Raw genomic sequence first — 17,981 nt, forward strand, 5'->3', positions numbered from 1 at the left:
ACGTATTTACTGTAGTTGAGTGTTTCTTTTCAGCCTTGACATTGCAGGATAGACCTCCCATGTAGGTATTTGCTGTTGCAAATAATATCTATCTTCTCAGATAAGCTGTGCCCTGCAGTCTTCTTTAGCTACATTCTATACTTCCCCCTTTTGCTCGTCCATCTAATAACCAAACTACATGAATAATGTAACATAAACAGCCTTTTGGTGTCTTGAAGAGACTCTTTTACTGTGACTTTGCCTAACGGTGGCAGGTATGGAGTGGAGGTTTATGTGAATGACTTCTTGCTTCATCGGAATGCTCCAAGAACGTTTTTTTACGGTTTCAAAGTCCACAAACTTCCAGAAGCGTTGGTGACAAATGTGTATGTTTGGGGTGGAGACAACAATATATCTACCTCGCGTCAATTTACGACAAGCTTTTATGACGCAAAACGTGTAGATCAAGTTTCCTATGATCAGGCATGTATTCATTAACAAAAAGCAAGCAGTGACGATAATGTACAATTAATATTTTCTTTATCAATATTTCTTCCTCACGTGCATGGTCTAATTTTCTGCTATCTATCTATCTATCTATCTATCTATCTATCTATCTATCTATCTATCTATCTGTCTAGAACACACACACATGCTCTCATGAATGGAGTGCAAGATTTCCAGATGTTTGCCAGACTTACAGTGACAGATTGTGCAGCATCTAGAGCCTTGTGTGCACTGTCAACACCTCAGACATCAGAAGAGGTTGAATAGAAAAAGAAAATGTTGGAAAATAATAAAGCTGAAGAATGAATAGCTACTTTGTTCTCACTAATCCAGTCCGCATGCATCTGGTGCAGAGTTCAAACTCCCAGTTTCTGTTGAATTTGTCTCTTTTACAAACCAAAACCAAATGTTCAAATGACTGATGGAGCTTCAATGTTGTTCAGATTTTTGTTCAGTTTGTTGTGTTATCAAGAGACGTGGTGGGTGGGCGGCAGTGCTAAATATGTCACAATATCTCACATTTTGATGTATTTTTCATCTCAGTGAGGCTGTTGGGATGACCTGATGAACTTGTTGTTGGAAGTTTGCATGTTGGGTTTTTTCCCTTCCCCCCCCCCCTCCTTTTTCTGGCCTTGTTCAGGAGTGGCATTGCTGTGATTTTAGCTCTAGAAGTGTCACAGTCAGGTCGGTCTTGAAAACCTCTAATCTGATTTGCTTTAAGTAAGTTGGAATCTGAATAGACCAGAGGCAGTGCCCATGGCTTGGTTGTTGTCTCCCCCCCCCCCCCAAAAAAAAAAACAAAAAAAAACTTCATTCATGAATCGAGCTGCAAAGTAGGGAATCAAAGGTCTTCCTTAAAACAGATTTCTGACTGGCAAGACTGTGAAGTGAGTGGCTTGCTTTGAGTGTGACAAACAACAATTTCTAAACTATGCTTAAAAGCTTTCGTAATAGGCTCTGCTTTGACTCTCTATGCGACTCCTCCCATGATTTAGTCGTCTGACCAAAGCACGACGACCTGACAAAGTATGTCTGTCTCTGGGAACATCATGATATACAATAATCGTCAATACATCAATTGTTGAACAATTCGAGTACTTGATAAAAAGCAATGGAGTGAAAAGAAAGACAGTCAGAAAAAAATTGCTATGTCATAATTTGGGACAAAAGCTGTGTTTAAAATCACAAACTTACCACTCAGCTACGTATTGAATACGTATGGAAGAGTCAATATTTTGATTGAAAGTGCATCTATTATTCCCACCCTCTAAATGATCCACTAATGGCTTGATACACCTGCATTCAATTAACTTCAGCAGTTATGGCTTCATGCCAGTGACATATTTGTCTTGTAATTCCAGGGGTCAAAGATCAACTCATTTATTGGCAGGTTTGCACTTGTGAATGACCAACCCTGCAGTATGTTGGCAATGCTAACTCCTGGGTGAACAGTGCAAGGGTCAGGCACTGGTACCAGAGACACTTCTTCACACAAATACCCAAGCAGTAGAGAATATCCTCAACACTTTTGATACACCTAATGTGTTAAATTCCAAATGTCTTTGTACGGTTTGTAGTCATGAGGAAGAAAGAAGGGAAGTGTTGGACTCTTGACAAGATGTCCCAGAAAGTAAACCCAACACATTCTGCATCACATTGATCACATCAGAGCAGAATCAACACTTAATTTTCATTCACACCACTCAATTTTTTCCTAGGTTGGACTCGATACACAGTGAGTGCGTGTGCTTGTGGTAATATTCCAGACTGCCTGTTTGCTGCAGTGCCTGCTGGGAAGCCAAGTGTCTCTGCTCCACCTTGTCAGAGTCCAACATACACCTGCCATAAACTCTCAGCTCAACACACCCAGAAAGATTTCATCCTCATTCTTGTGGAGTTTCGTCGTAGTAGCAGCGGCTCAGAACACTCTGGAGCACCGACACTCAGACACTCAGATAGTCCAGACAGTCCAGACAGTCCAGACACACCAGACAGTCCAGCCACTTCTCTCCTCCATCTTCAACAGTGAGATGGTTCATTTGAAAACAAGACAAAAACAAAATTCCCTCCATCTTTTCAATTTCTTGTGCGTCTTCTCATATAAAACAATGTAAATCACTAGTGAGTCTGCAGGAGTGCAGTGTTGTGATGACTTGCTGCAAACTTTGTGTATCTATCTGTCTATCTTTCATCTGCATAAATATGTTTTCTTTTCATTTTCATGTCCTCTCACAGTCTTACATATATTTATTTCTTTATTTCAGACCCAAGAGATCCATATCACAGTACATATACACATATAAGTATATGTGTATATATATATATGTATATGTAGTACATACAGTATATACAGTATGTATATACTATACTATTATACTCACCTTTCTCAAAAGTGGGCCAAGGCAGGTAACAGGTGGATGTTTCTCCTCTTCCTCAGAATCCACTGACAGCATTGCTTGTGCTGTTGCTGGTTTCATTGAACTCCTGAATGGGCCTCTTTGATCTGGTTCCTCTCTGCACAGCCGGTCAATTTTGACATTTTGTCTGTGTGCATCCCATCCAGGGACATGCTGATCACAGACCTGGCAGCAACTCTGACCTTTGGGGAGTTGTGTGAGGAGGTGAGGACAATGTGCAGCGTTGCCCAGCAGCAGCCCATCACACTCAAGTGGATTGATGATGAAGGTAGGTTGGTGTTTCACTTGGGCCTCTCTGTCCTGTCCTGCCTGCTGTGGCCTCGTCATTCAACTGCTTACAGACCTGCTGGCTCACTTCCAGGTCTTCTGACCAATAAAAAAAACTTGTCACTGCAGCATCATCATTCAGTCTGGAATGGCACCAGACTCAGTAAAGATCGTGTGTGTGTGTGTGTATGTGTGTGTGTGTGTAAGGTTGTGTGTGTCTCAAGTGTTGTGTGTTGCCTGTGCAGGAGACCCTTGTACCATCTCCTCTCAGATGGAGCTGCAGGAGGCTCTTCGTATTTACAACAGAACGAGGAGCTCCGGTCTGCTTCTACATGGTAAATTCAATTCTTTACTTCCAGTTATGATGTCATGCTTTTGCGTATTCCAAAACTTTTTATTTTTGGTTTTTACTTTTAGTTGCAGTTTAAAATGAATTTCAGTAAATATGCTTTGAGGAAAAAAAACTCTGGTGATGGAAGTGTGTGTTGAGATGATGTCCCAGCGTTGGTTTGACCTTTGTTGACATATCACCCTGTTCATGGTCTGTATTTTGCAAAACCTGAGGATGTTTTGCCACTGTTCTGCTCCTCCTCCATCACTGCTGAGAGCAAACAGCTAAACTGTGCTGTTTTCTTTCCATGTCCGTGTCCTCTCACAGTCTTCCCCAGCATCCCAGAGAGACCCGGCATGCCGTGTCCAGGAGAGGACAGTAAGTAAACCAGCCCAGCCCAGTGGTGTGTAGAAGGTGGTTGGCCAGCTTGAGGGAACATGCTTTTATTCAAATTTGCCTTTAGACTTGCACAGTGCTAATGATGATGATAATAATGATGATGATGGGGCAGTGGTGTTACAGTTGTTGATGGGTTTAGCGGTTTGAATCCCACACTGAGCCCTAGATTGCTGGCAATGGGCCTTCCAGTGCCTTGCATGGCAGCAGCTGCCAGTTGGTGTGTGAAAGTGTGTGTGAATGGGCAGATGAGAGGCTTTATAAAACACTTTGAAATACCGTGAAGGTGCTGAAAGAAAAAATACCTGATAGACTGAGAATGTGGAAAAATCCTGCTAGAAGTACAAGAAGTTCACACCTGAAGGAGAGATTACCGGTCTGGAGTATTGACACTGGTGGCGGGAATTAATGGAGTTGGTCGATTTATTTAAATAAAATTCACTCAGATCATTTGCTTGAAGTTTTATTATCCTGAACTGATCCAATACGCACCCTGTCTATAAGGACATACAGTCAATGTCACATAAACTGATGCATAATAAATGATCGTCAGCATAGCGTAAAAGACATTTAGGTCTGGCCGCCATCGTCTTTGTATTTGTTGGCTGTTTTTATTGATCTATTTATTGACCTTTATTTATACAGGTTGAAAACCTCATTGAGACCCAGGGTCTCATTTACAAGAGGGACCTGTTACAAACAAACAAGACATACACATTGTGTACACTACAAACGCACGATGTGTAGCTAGCTAGCCGAGTCTCGCATGGTTACGTGGCTTCTTGCAAACGTTATAAGTTCCGCCACACAAAGATGAATCCAAGTGAGACTTGCTGCGATCAAGTGAACACTGACAGTTCAGCATTTAGATGCATCTTTTTAAGTGGCAACTTACAGGCATTCCAGTGAAAACACGACTTTGATTTAACTCTTTCGCTACTCCGAAATTTCCGATTGGATTGAACCTTGTACAGACTGGACGTCATTCTGAAAGGTTAAAATCTCAATGGAAACGCAGCTATTTTTTGTCTTTTGTTGGTTGGGACCAATGGGAAACCAGTGGTCAACAAATTGAAAATGACAAAAACAAATGTATTTGTTTTTATGTTCTATTTAAAGCATTCCTACGCTGTGTGTGCAGTAGCTGTAGGTGTGAACGGTGTCAATGTGACGACAATCTCTCTGCTGCTCCCATGTTGTTTGCTGCACTCCCTCACTGTGTGTCTGCTGTGACAGCAGCTTTCAGCAGATTGCGGTGTGTGTGCACGCACTACTCAGTGTACTGGCACTACTCAGTGTACTGTGAGTGTGTTCCATGGGAGGAGAGCGTTGAGCTTTGCTTGCAGCAGACCACTGGCTTACAAGGGTTTTTTTTTTTTTTTTTGCAAGGTAATAATCACGACACACATCTGAACTTACACACACACACACACACACACACACACACACACACACACACACACACCTGATTGAGTTCTGTTGTTGTGTGTCAGGGCTGTTTTGTTGCTGTGCGTTTTTATTTCACTTTTTCCCTGCTGGGAGTTTTCTGTCAGTCACGTCGTGTTGATGCCAACACATGGAAGGAGAAGGAAGAGGAGAGATGTTTTCCTTTCAGAGCTGGAGATGAAGGGAGGGTGCAGCAGCATCCAGGACTGTGGACAGGAACATTCACTCTGCGCCTTTAATAGGTGTTTGTGCTGTTGGATGCCCAGGCTGTGCTGCTATCAGCTGGTTTGCTGCTTTGGAAACATTGAATCATCAAAGGTTTTTAAACTTGAGCGTTTGGAACTCAGCGTCCAGATAATGATGTGAGTCATTTGGGGGTAAAGACTGTGAATTTTGTTGTGCACAAACACACACATACACACACGCACACACACTGCAAATCTGTTGTGGAATTTCCAGAACTGCCGTGTAGTTTTCAAAGTGTGTAATCATATTGTTTAGATCATACTTGGCCTGGCATTTCAATGAATTCATCTTATTTATTAGAGTCTCTGCTTTATATTTGTTGATTCCTTCCCTCTGAAAATATCTTTCCCTGTGTGTCATCCACCTCCCTGCTAGTCTTCCTGTTCTTTTCACAACTGCTTGATGGGTTTTTATCCATAGTGTGTCTTTGTTGACTGGCGACCAGTTTGTTGCTGGTATTGAAACTACCTGGAATACACTGCTGCTGCTGCTGCCTGGCTTTTCTGCTCACTTGGCACATGGTAGATGGTGCAGCAGCATTGCCTTTGATAGACAAACCACACAGTAAGTGAGCAATCTTGAGCTGTTGGGTTGTTTTCTGGTTGGAAGACCAACGCTGCCTGGTCCACTTTGCCTTCTTTACCTCACAAGTTTTCTGTCATCAGTTCTTCCATTTTTAGACCCCAGATGGTGGCGCTATAAATAAAGCTGAAGGAGGTTAATGATCATCCTGCCTCTCCTGCTGTTTGAAATGACACTTTGCAGTGTTTACTGGCAGACAGCGAGCGCGGCGTGTCCTTACAGTTTGACAGGACTCTCGTACCCCACTAGATCTGAATTAAAGACGATCCAGACAAAACTATTGTGTGTATTATATTTTGGAAAAATGTATAAATGATTTTGAAGTGGAGCCAATCCTGGGATAAAACCAACCATGACTGCTTCTCACCTAGCATGCGCTAATGCAGAATATGCCCATTTGAAACCATGCATTCATTTCCAATACCTGCTTCTTCTCGGGGGTCTGCTGGAGCCTCTCCCAGCTGTCACAGGGTGAACAGAAACTGTCATGCTCCTTTATTAGTGTAATTACTGCTGCTGAGGTTCAGCACATTTAGCGCCATTCATTTCCCTGATACATAAACACCAAATATTTGACCACAAGAGGAGATAAATGTTTGATCAGTCCATCAATTAGTTTCAGTGTTCACCACTGCATTTAAACACACTGCATTTACTTAAATCAACTGAATTTCTTTATGTTTCTTTCTGTATATGGGCTTGTGTGTGTGTATGTGTGTCTGTGTGTGTGTGCGTGACTGGAGTGACGTGCGCTGGGTTCTCCCCCTCCTGCGTCCCCACCCCCACCAGCCAGCATCACCAGCCGGCATCAGGCCACGCCCCAACCCCCCACAGCTCCGCCCCCTTGCCCTCTCCACCCCCGCCACCCTCTCCACTTTTTTTTTTCCCAGCATCCCCTTCTCCTTTTTTTCAGCTGTGTGGCACCACTGTCTCTCTCTCTCTCCAGGGAGGAGCTTACAGCGCTGCTGCATCAGAGAGAGAGGGAGAAAGGCTGAGAGGTGGGCGAGCGACACAGTGTGACACTGAGGGAGAGAGAGAGGGTGGAGGAGAAGGAGAGAGGGGGAGTGTTGTTCCATGAGGATTTTTTTTAGATGTGAGAGGAGGCAGATGCTGGTTTTCTTCACTAATTCTAAAAAACAGAGAGAGAGAGAGAGAGAGAGAGAGAGAGAGAGAGAGAGAGAGAGAGAGAGAGAGAGAGAGAGAGAGAGAGAGAGAGAGAGAGAGAGGACTCTGTAACGAGGACGAGGAAGAACAGACAGGAAGAATGAAAGAGGCAGGCGGAGGGCGAGACGGCTATCAGCTGTGAGGTGGTGGAGGGAGGGGGGAGAGCGGGGGAGGGAGAGAGAGCAAAATAATTAAATAAACCTTGGGAGGAGAGAGAGAGAGAGAGAGAGGGAGGAGGAAGGGAGGGAGGGATCGTCAGAGTGAGGCAGAGGAGGGGATGTTGCAGTGTGTATCCCTCGCTGGCACACACACACATGAACACACACACACGCACACACACACACACACACACACACACACACACACACACTCGTGCACACTTAGCCTGGATTATGTGCCGCTGACTGAGAGGAAGGAGGAAACCAGAACCTGGTGAGCTATCCGTCCATCTCTACATCCATCCATCGCTCCATACATCCCTCCACCATCCCTCCATCCCTCCATCCCTCCATCCATCCATCCATCCTTCCATCCATCCTTCCATCTTGTCCTCTCTCCTCTCTGGCTGTGACCAGACACAATGGACCAGGGCGTCCTCGCCTCGTTTGGCATTCCCCTGTGTGTGTGTGTGTGTGTGGGTGTTGTGTGTGTGTGTGTGTGTGTGTGTGTGTGTGTGTGTGTGTGTGTTTAGGGAGCCTGTTCTACCTCTGCGGTTTAGCACAGTGTGATGGATTCACAGTGTTCAGCAGCATCACGACAGCCACAGATTGTGTGTGTGTGTGTGTGTGTGTGTGTGTGTGTGTGTGTGTGTGTGTGTGTGTGTGTGTGTGTGTGTGTGTGTGTGTGTGTGTGTGTGTGTGTGTGTGCAGGGAACCTGCTAGCGTGCCTGGTGCTTCTAGCTGCTATCAGTCCTCAGTAGCGCTGCAAGGCTGCTGTCTGGCGAGCAGGCAGCGAGCAGGCGGCACCTGCCACTGAGGGCGAGATGCTGGTTGTGATGCTGGTTGTGGTGCTGTTTGTGATGCCGGTTGTGGTGCTGTTTGTTTGCGTGTGTGTTCACCACGGTGTGTATCGTCATGATTTTGTTGGCGATGTTATTTTTAGCCGATGCTGCGGCGCCTGCCGCTCGTCTCCGGCACGTCAAGGCTCAGGTGGCTCAGGTTGGACGCTCGCTGGGACTGTTGACGATGTTTCTGCGTTGAAAATGCTTCAGAATGAATGTGAATCCTCGGTGGTGTCCGTGCTTCCCCACACAGATGTCACCGGAACAAGTGACCTTTAAATCAACTCTGTGGATGATTTGGCAGCCAAACCAAAATGTCTTCCCCCTCTCAGCCACAGTGCTTCTGTGTATATTGTGTAGGCATCTCGCAGGGTTGCCAGATTACCTGGTGGCGGTGCTGCTTGTGACAAATGCACTGCCACGCAAACACCTGTGTTGCTTTCTCGTCCTGTCTCAAAGTGCAGTCGGGGACACTTGTTACTGTGTGTGGAGGGCAAATGAGGGCAGAATGAGTTGATTTTTTTGTAGCATGATAAAATTACTGTCTAATATCCTGGGGGCTTCTGGGGCTTAATGAGCATTTTTAACACACAGCTCAGGACAGGAAGTTTGGAAACAGTGTTTTTATAGTGTATTTATATCGATTTTTAAACCGCTTTCAAGGCATCTGGTGCAGAATATGGAATTCACTGTAAGGTTTGACTCAGAGGGATTTAAAACTAGAGTTTATTGGCTCCTGCTGTATTGTGACCCTCGTTCGCAGAGGGCAGTTTCTCTATCGCAAGCAAAGATTTATGTAGACGGTAAATATTCAAATCAAAATCATACGGTTTTCGTTTTCCTCTCAGACTTATGTCGTTGGCGAGTTCGGTTAATATTTTAGCATTTAAGCTGGAATCACCACTGCAGTGATCTTCACTGATTTAAAGAAGAAAACAACATTGTTCTTCTGTTGATATTTTGTAATTTAAGGTTTGTTCGTCCAGGTCCACACTGACAGTTGACACCCAACCTACTACATTTTCAAACTGATCAAAGGATTTGGAGTTGGGTCGCCCACAGTGCAGTTTACCAGTGAGTTTATGGCAACATTTGAATGAAAACAAAATTGTGTCACCCACTGGCAACCATTTTATTATCGCAAATTAGAATTTGTTCTCAGTGATCTTAGCAGAGTTTCCAGGATTCACTCTCTCACTTGGAACCAATGGGTGTAACTGAATGATGTCAACATTTAACGCACACAGGAGGAGGAAAAGGGGAAATTTGTACTTACTGTGCACAATCCATGTGTCTTCATAGAGGAAACACTGTGTCGCCCTGCTCTACCTTCTCTAGTTTGATTATGGAGAAGATTCTCTTCATACTTCTTGCTCATGCTTTGAAATGTTGAGGTTTTTTCCATTTCTGGAAGTTTCAAATCCATGCAGCCAATGATTGACGCCCAGTCACGTGACTCCTCCTCTTGTACCAGTTCATTTCTCTCACTGTGTGAGTTTTATTGTTGTGGGTGTGGTGCTGGTACTGGTGCAGGTTTCCAGCCTGTTGCTAGTGGCAGAGAGCAGAGTCACTCAGAGGCTGCAAGTGAAGTGAGGAAGCTGCCGTCACTTTAGCAGCCTGTGTGAACCCGTGACCTTGGTGGACCTGGGTGAACCTGGGTGGACTGGCCTTGTGCAACAGTTGCATGTAGTCACAACTCAGGCGCGTGCTCTCCAGCAGAATTGTTCCTTTTCCAGAACTTTCCCAGGGTGGACCGCAGGTGCAAACCAGCGTAGCAACAACGTGTTTTCTCTTCAAACTCCCGATATTGCCTGTGATTAAATGAAGTCGACTGTCTGTCTGTCTGTTTCCAAGGACAGACGGCCTGAGCCATCTGCAGAGCGTTACATTCTCTGTCCTGCCACCCGGCTGCGTGCTCATCCTGCAGGTCCACCGTGATTCACTGTCTGGGTGACTCTGTTCATCGCTGTAGTGGATCGCTCTGATTCTGGCTCGCTGCTCAATGGTTCAGTCCCTTTTCTCTCTTTTTAAACGTGTGACTTTTCTCTTGGTCCAAAGTGATGAGGTGCTTTGACGTTCCTCATCTTGGTCCTTGAATGATTCTCTGCTGCACTGGGATGAGAGGGAAACACTTTGGAGAGGTTGTACTCTGTAGAATGTGAGTCACTCTGTTTTGATTGGCACACAGGACCACAGCTCTATGTGTCCCTGTGTTTGGTGTTTATTACTTTGATGCCCCCAAACATCATAATCTGCAGTGCAGTTATAACAAATTATACACCTGTTTCCATTTATTGCAGTCATTTATTAATCTGCCTCACGATCTATCTATCTATCTATCTATCTATCTATCTATCTATCTATCTATCTATCTATCTCTGTTCATGTCTTTCTGTTATATTGATTTGCACTTTTTTAGAATGCTAACATTAATAGTTTTATTCAAAACTTGCAGTTTCTCCCAGAGTTTCTTTAACAGTGTCTCTTGAGAAGCTTCTTTTAAAGCAAATTATTATTGCAGTTCTGCTGTCGAGTCTGTAGTATAGTTTGGAAGATGAAAATCAGCAACCCCAGTGTAATAATTCTGGAACCAGAAAGAATTACAAAGCAATTCTAAAATCTTAAACATTCTTTGGTTTTGCAGAAGCTGTGGCTATGTTCAGAAAATACTTTTGTGCCAGTGGTTCAGTCAAGGAGAAACAAAGCGTTTCAAAAGCCTAACTGGCATTAAGAGGTTAATAGATTTACATCTGACTGATGACTCATCTGATGCCCGCGTCTCATCGCAGCATCCGTGCAACATTCATTTACTGTTGCGGGCGGCATATTAAGGAGGACAAGTACAACAGCTGTATCTATAACAATAGTGTTATGTAACGCACTTGCAGGAATTAATCACTGGCTTAAAAACTGCCCCTCTCCTCCCCCTCCCCCCACCCCACCCCTCCCCCTCTTCCCAGAGTGAAAAACACCCTGAGCTACCAAATACCAAACCAGTGCAGGGCAAACACTGGCTGCTTTATGGCAGCTTTAATCACAAACTGTACTACAATAAATATATATATTAATATTTTGTCAGTTATTGGACAGATACAGTGTTATAGTTGACACAGCACTGAGATGGTTTCTTTGATTTAGACAGGAAGGTCAGTATTTTGTAGTTTATAAAAGCAAAATATTGACATGAAAGAATTTCAACATCTGCCTCTGAAATGATGATATAATTACCTTGCACTTGTAGATTTTATTTATTGGTTCATGTCTGTGTTTTTCAGAAGATAGACAGATTTAACTCTAAACTAAAAGTTTAGGTGTAAAAATGGAGGCAGTTTAAAACCTATTTAATTCTAAATTCATTCATTAAATGATACGTCATGCAAGTTGCTGCAGGTTGCCATCATGTTTTCTCAGTATACTTCTTTTAAATGCCCCCACTTTTGCTACCGTGCAGAATAGAATGAAAAGTAGAGGCTAAGTTGCAGCCATTGGCATTTATTTTTCCTTTTGATCTCCATATTATTCACATGTTAGGAGTGATTGTTGGAAGTGGGCTGCCCAGCAGCCTGGTGCACAAACTACAACAAACTACCTTCCAATCCACGCCTGCTTCCTGCTCAAACACCCTGATGCTTGTTACTCAGACCCACACACTTCCTGTGCTGCAGCTCAGACAGTAACCAGACAAGGATAAAGATAAAGATGATATCACTTTGTGGGCTGATCAGCTATGAAGCAGCTGCACAGTGGACACAGTGTCCCGTCAATGCTGCTGCGCTTCTTGCTATTCTTCTTGCTTCTGCCATCATCATCATCATCATCATCATCATCGTCATCGTCGTCGCAGACGTTATAAGTTTGCTTTTGTTCTTCATCATTGTCCCCATCGAGGGTTAGTAACCAGGAGAAGTGAGATTCATCAACTTGTGAACTCCTGCATGTCATTCTCATTCTGAAGACTGAACTCTTTGTTGGAATATCACACCTGTCATGTTTCCTTGATGTGAGTGCATCCATCCTGGGTGAGGAGAGGCCCAGGCCTGTTTTTCACTGCACCAGCGAGCAGGCGATTAAAACTGAAGCTTGGAATTGGTCCAATTACTTAAGCGTAGATGCCTGAACTCCAATTCACTCAATCCCATTTAATGATGGTTGTAGGTCAGAGCCCCCCGCCCACCCCCCCTTTAATGAAGATCCACCAATGTGTGTAACAGTCTAGTGATTGCTGTGTTTGCTCTGATAATGCGTCTCATTATCATCTTTTGTTTTGTCCTGTTTCTTCACACTGAGAGAATTGGATTTGCACAAGACAAAAATAAACATGATGATGTTTGGCAGTGAGAAAAGAGAAGCCAGTGACTGTGGTTTGGAGGCCATGGCGACGAGGTCTTTGAATGGTTCCTCACGTTGCCCTCAAGAGAAACCGTTGAGGCAGAAGTTTAAAAACACATCATGAATATAATACAGTTCAAATCCCTCTGTTTTCCATCCCGTCTTCCTCCTGCACTCGGGGTGGGAGGGGGTGGGGGGGGTTTGCTGCAACCTGTTCCAGCCGTGGCAGGGTGAAGGCAGGGTGCAACCTGGACAAGTCTACAATTAAACTCTTCATGAAATTAGAGGCTGGGACAGGTTAGCGTTACATAGTCTCTTGTAGACCATTGATAGACTCAGAAACAGAGCTGCTTTGACATCTGAAATCGCTTTTAAGTCTTGACGCATTTAACAAACCCACTAAATCTGTAGCTTTGCTGGTGTTAAAAACGAAACTGTGACTATTTTTCACCTTTTTCTAACGGTGTTCACATTTTAAGTACTTACCTGGAAGACGGACATTTAGTCGTGTTTGACGCGTCCAAGTGAGATGGATTTCTGTAAACCATCGCAGGCAAAAGGCTTTTGGTGTCACAGGCTTTGTCCTTTCCTCAGGACATTGTGAATATGTCACACATTACTGCTCGATTGACTTTACCAACACAAATACCTTTGTTCTGCAATTCCCTTGTTAGTTGGCGACCAGTCTCAGGGTTACAGTATCTACAGGAATAGAGAAATACAGCAATAAGAAGAACAACCAGGAAGTGAATGAGGATTTTTGTGGTCACGAATACTGCTGTAACCCCTGGGTCACTAAATCGCTCATCATTTTTCATCACATATAGATGGATGGATAGATAAATGGATAGATGGATAGATGGATAGATAAATGGATAGATGGATAGACAGATAGATAGACAGATAGATAGATAGCTAGATAGATAGATAGATAGATAGATAGATAGATAGGTAGGTAGGTAGATAGATGGATAGATGACCAGCCTTGTTTGGAACAGTGTGTTCCAGCACCACATCACACTTTACTTTGTATTGTTCTCCACCAGCTGTGTGGAATCTCGCCTAGCAGCTGAACTACCTACTGAACCTGCAGGCAATGACAGTGCAATAGCGTCAAATTATTGTTTGCTTCATAAAGACACCTGCCTCCAACCTCACGCTGTCACTACTGTAATTTAGTCGTTGGTCATGTGAACGTTTGCAACGAACGTGATTATCACACCGTGGAGAAGCAAACGGCAACATCTAAAACAAACAATAGCAAAATCGTCGTTGAACGCCGTTGCAAAATCAGGAAACGGGGAAGAAAAATCACGCTGTGATCTTAAAATTTCAGTGATTGTCGCAGAACACAGTATTCCTGCGGTGTGCTCCTTTCTTAATTCAATTGATCACAACTGACTTGAGGGAAGGGAAGGTGTGAAATCTGTCCTGCCATCCCCCTCATGTCAAAGGACTTGCAAAGACTCATGAAAAACAGCAGATTTGAGCTTTAACGCTTCTCTAGTTGTTCCTGGAGTGTGAAGAGGAAGCAGCATAAACCTGGGCTGGAATGCACTGGCAGACTGTGGCTGCATGCGTTTCACAAGAACTATGAACTATTAATGAATACCAGAAACAGTCTTTTTGATCGCGTCACTTGTCGTATACCAAGTGGTTCACGCCCTCCACTTCAGTACGTTGAATTCACACTTGCAACGCCACAAGACACAAGACTGTTAGTGTTAATGGACAGTAGGTACACACAGTATGGGAGTCTGCCAGTGTGCCATTCTGCCATTCTATTTCCCAGCAGCGGGCTGTGCTGTCTGTCTGTGGGCCTGAGAGGTTTCCAACTCTGACCTTTCTCCAAATACAGGCTAACAGCCTTCATGTTTATTGCAACGTGTGGTTCTGTTGTCATTGTGCAGAATGTAACCGTGCGTGTGTGTTTTTGTGTCAATGTTGTATTTTAACCGTAACAATATTTATTCCTTGAATTATCATACGCAGTAAACACGGTTATGAACTTATGTTTTCTTTGACTAACGTGGATTTCGCTGCATTATGCGTGACAACAGTGGAAAAATAAATCCTTTACTTCACTTTTTTTTAAAACTAGACTTCACTTCACAGGGCCTGTCATGTTAGCGTCATTGGCACTCTATTGTGACACCATCTAACTGGTATTTAATCAGCCATGATGATGGCAGGGAGGCGGGGGCTTGATGGGTTCAGACAAAGACGAGTTAGCGTGAAGCTGCTTCACGCCTCACAGGGCTCAACGTGTTGAAGCCACAGAGCCACTGGTGACCTCAGTGTGTGATGACACACTGGACTCCACCTATCAACACACAGAAGAGAGTGAGAGAGAGAGAGTGGCTGAGGTAATGGAGGGAAAGTTTAAACACGCTGGATTGAACCAGTTAACCTTTGAATGAAGCTTCATGGCCAGAAAGAATTCAAGCCGTGTCAACTGCAGAGTTTGCACAGGGAAGCTTTTTATTTTGTTTTATTCGTTTATTCAGACGGGACAGTGCATATTAATAAACACTGCGTGTATAAGTACTCACTGTAAATACGCCGGACTTAGCACTGCTGCTAAATTTCATCTGTAGTCTTCAAAACAATATAACTATTGAAATAAAAATTACAACAATTAGTGCAACAATACAATAAAACAATTGACATGAACACATCTGACATAAAAAGGTCACTTTTAAATAAGTGAAACATATGTTTTTTTTGGGTATTTTAAGTGACCCTCCCTCACTGGAATCAGTGGCACCAGTTTCATATGAGCATCTACATTTAAAATTAAATCCGACTTGCAGTCTTGTCCCCTTATCACTGTCATGCACTGGGAAAACAAGCTTGTCATTGTGGAGAGAGGAGTGATTTGGATGCATGGTGTCAGTTGTTGGTTATGAAGCAGTTGGACTTGCACTTGCCAGAGTCCACACCCGGTGTTGTTACCACACCTCTTGACTCTGTTTCCAGGAATAGAAACGGTAGTTTTCTAGTAGCTTAGGTCTCCCGGCTGCACTGCAGCACGCCAGCGTCTTCTCATTGATGCTGCTCATTAACTGAGGTGTTGGTGGATGCAGGAACGAGGCAGGTTTTCTAGGATCCAGTTTGTTCATAAATAAGCTTTCACATTTTTTAAAAATATATACATATCCTCTGTTAGTGGGCAGAATTCATTTAAAGTTTTAAATAGGAAAGCAAATGATAGCAAAGTGGAAAACACAGCAACAATGTCTGTGCATGTCTGTTGGCTTTTGGGTGTTTAGTTTGTTTCCACTGGAGATTTCGGGGCCAGTTCATCCCTTGCAGTGTAGCAGTGGAGCACAGAGATGATCTGGCTTTGAATCTTCAAATGGCAGCCTTGTCAGCGCAGCGCTGGCTGTGGCCCAGCTCGCCTCCATTGTTCGCCCTCAAACACACTGTGGTTCCTATACAACCACACCAAAATGTTACATTGTCAAAGGACAGATGCTCTTTTCTGCCACAACGCTGCCTGTGTGTCCACACTATATGTGTGCAGTGCACAACTTAAAGGTTTCCTTGTATCGGGCGTTGCAGCCAAACACACAATCGGCAAAGTGTTCACTCGGTCTCTCCTGAATGTTAGTTGTAGCTTGTGTGCACGGCTGTGTTGTGTAAACACAACACAGCCGTGTAGTTTCCTCCACGGCTGTGTTGTGTTTACCAAGCCGAGGCATTCACTTCTAGAGAGTTAATTAAGAAATGATAATAATTTAATGCACGTCCATGCTTGTCACACAAAGAGCAAACTCATTGGAGGACTCAGTGACTTCAGTGGGATGTTCAGGACCACTTTGAAGGACAGCTTACAGACACAGTCAGCAAGTATCTAAGGTGATGAGAATGGCTGTGGCTTTTTTTCAACAGAAGTGGACGTTTGACATGATTGTAGCATCAATGCTTCTGTGTTGCTGTCTTTGGCCTAAGTTGGACTAAGTTACTATGTAATGAAGTTGTATACGTCCTAATCCTTGCAATGTTCGGACAAGGACGTGCTCGACAAAAGACAAAGAGAACAGTCCTTCTCAAAGAGGTGGCTTCATTTGCTCTTCTTCAACACTGCTAACCGCCAACAGGAAATGGGCTGAATGTATTCCTTCAAAATAAAACTGGAGGTAACCAGTGGCGGATGCCTTGTGTTGTGTTTGCCATTGGTCTGAAATCATTGGTTATTACTCTGTAGTTTAGCTTGAGACTAGTTTTAGTGAGCCAGAGGTAAACCTTTGACAGGGGTGCTACTCAATAGACTCACTAAACTGTCTTTGCAATCAAATTCATCTGCTTTTATCTGTCAGTGTGACATTTGTACAGTCAGGGTGAAGGAATGGATGGGGTGTTTTGTGCTACATGTCCTTGGTACCAATAGTCTCTATCTACTCATGATAACTCATCTGGACTGAGTCTGACCACCTGCTAATTAACACTTTGCACTGCAGTCCATCAATAATAATACAACAAAGGCTGTAAATATGCTTCCACATCCTGCAGTGGATGAACTCAAGTCACTGACGTCTAAATGCAACCAAATGGCCTTCCCAGAACTATTGATATGCACTGAGCTGTGGCCCACTCTCAATTGGATTCCACTCACGACTCATGTTGCTCTTTAGCTATGCCATGCAGTTAACTCTGTGGCTGTGCTGCAGTGGCGTGGTGAGACACTAGTTGAATGGTGGAGTCTGTGTCTTTGGTGCCTTAACAGCTTGTTTTTTAAGAAGGGTCTAGACGGAGGAGTATGATGGAGCAGTCTCTGACTCCACTGTGTGTTATCCCAGACAGCGTCAGAGCAGAAGCTGGGAGCACAGTGAGGTCTCCCAGCTTTGATAATCGTCTATCAGCCTTGCACCTGCTTCTTGGCTCAATTTCAACCAGTTTGTTTTTTTCCCTTTAGAAAGAAAGTCACATTTCACAACTTGGTCTCACTGACTCCCCTTTTATTTCCTAAAAAAAAAACAACATTAGAATTTAGTTATCAAAAAAACAGCATATCATTGTTTTATAAATATTATATTTTTTCTCAGATTATCACACTGCAAGGCACCACTGCTTCCAGCAGCAACATCAGGAAGCTGGTGTACCCGGAGAAAACCCACGCAGATACAGGGAGAACATGCAGATTTCACTGTGAAGGCCTGAGGCCCTTCTTGCTGTGAGGTGACAGTCAGAAGCACTGCACCACTGTGTGGCCCCCCCAAATCAAACTGGTTTCCTCCTTACTATTTTAATACTAGTTGTTGCATAAAACCAGAGCTGTGTGGCTTGTATTTGACGTTAAATATTTTATTTTGTT

General features: G+C 43.8%; 1 protein-coding gene across 1 annotated transcript in view; it reads left to right on the forward strand.

The window, feature by feature from the left end:
- The window catches only part of prkcz (protein kinase C, zeta), a 63,399-nt gene that overhangs the window by 597 nt on the left and 44,821 nt on the right, over positions 1-17,981 (forward strand). Inside the window, exons 2-4 of the mRNA XM_076045893.1 lie at positions 3,050-3,171; positions 3,416-3,505; positions 3,829-3,879. Of these exons, the coding sequence (XP_075902008.1) occupies positions 3,050-3,171; positions 3,416-3,505; positions 3,829-3,879 (263 nt within the window). The remainder of the gene's footprint in view (positions 1-3,049; positions 3,172-3,415; positions 3,506-3,828; positions 3,880-17,981) is intronic.

Source organism: Nelusetta ayraudi, unplaced genomic scaffold (genome assembly GCF_046127955.1).
Source record: "Nelusetta ayraudi isolate G7.1 ecotype Tasmania unplaced genomic scaffold, CSIRO-AGI_Nayr_v1 ptg000088l, whole genome shotgun sequence".
Taxonomy (NCBI): domain Eukaryota; kingdom Metazoa; phylum Chordata; class Actinopteri; order Tetraodontiformes; family Monacanthidae; genus Nelusetta; species Nelusetta ayraudi.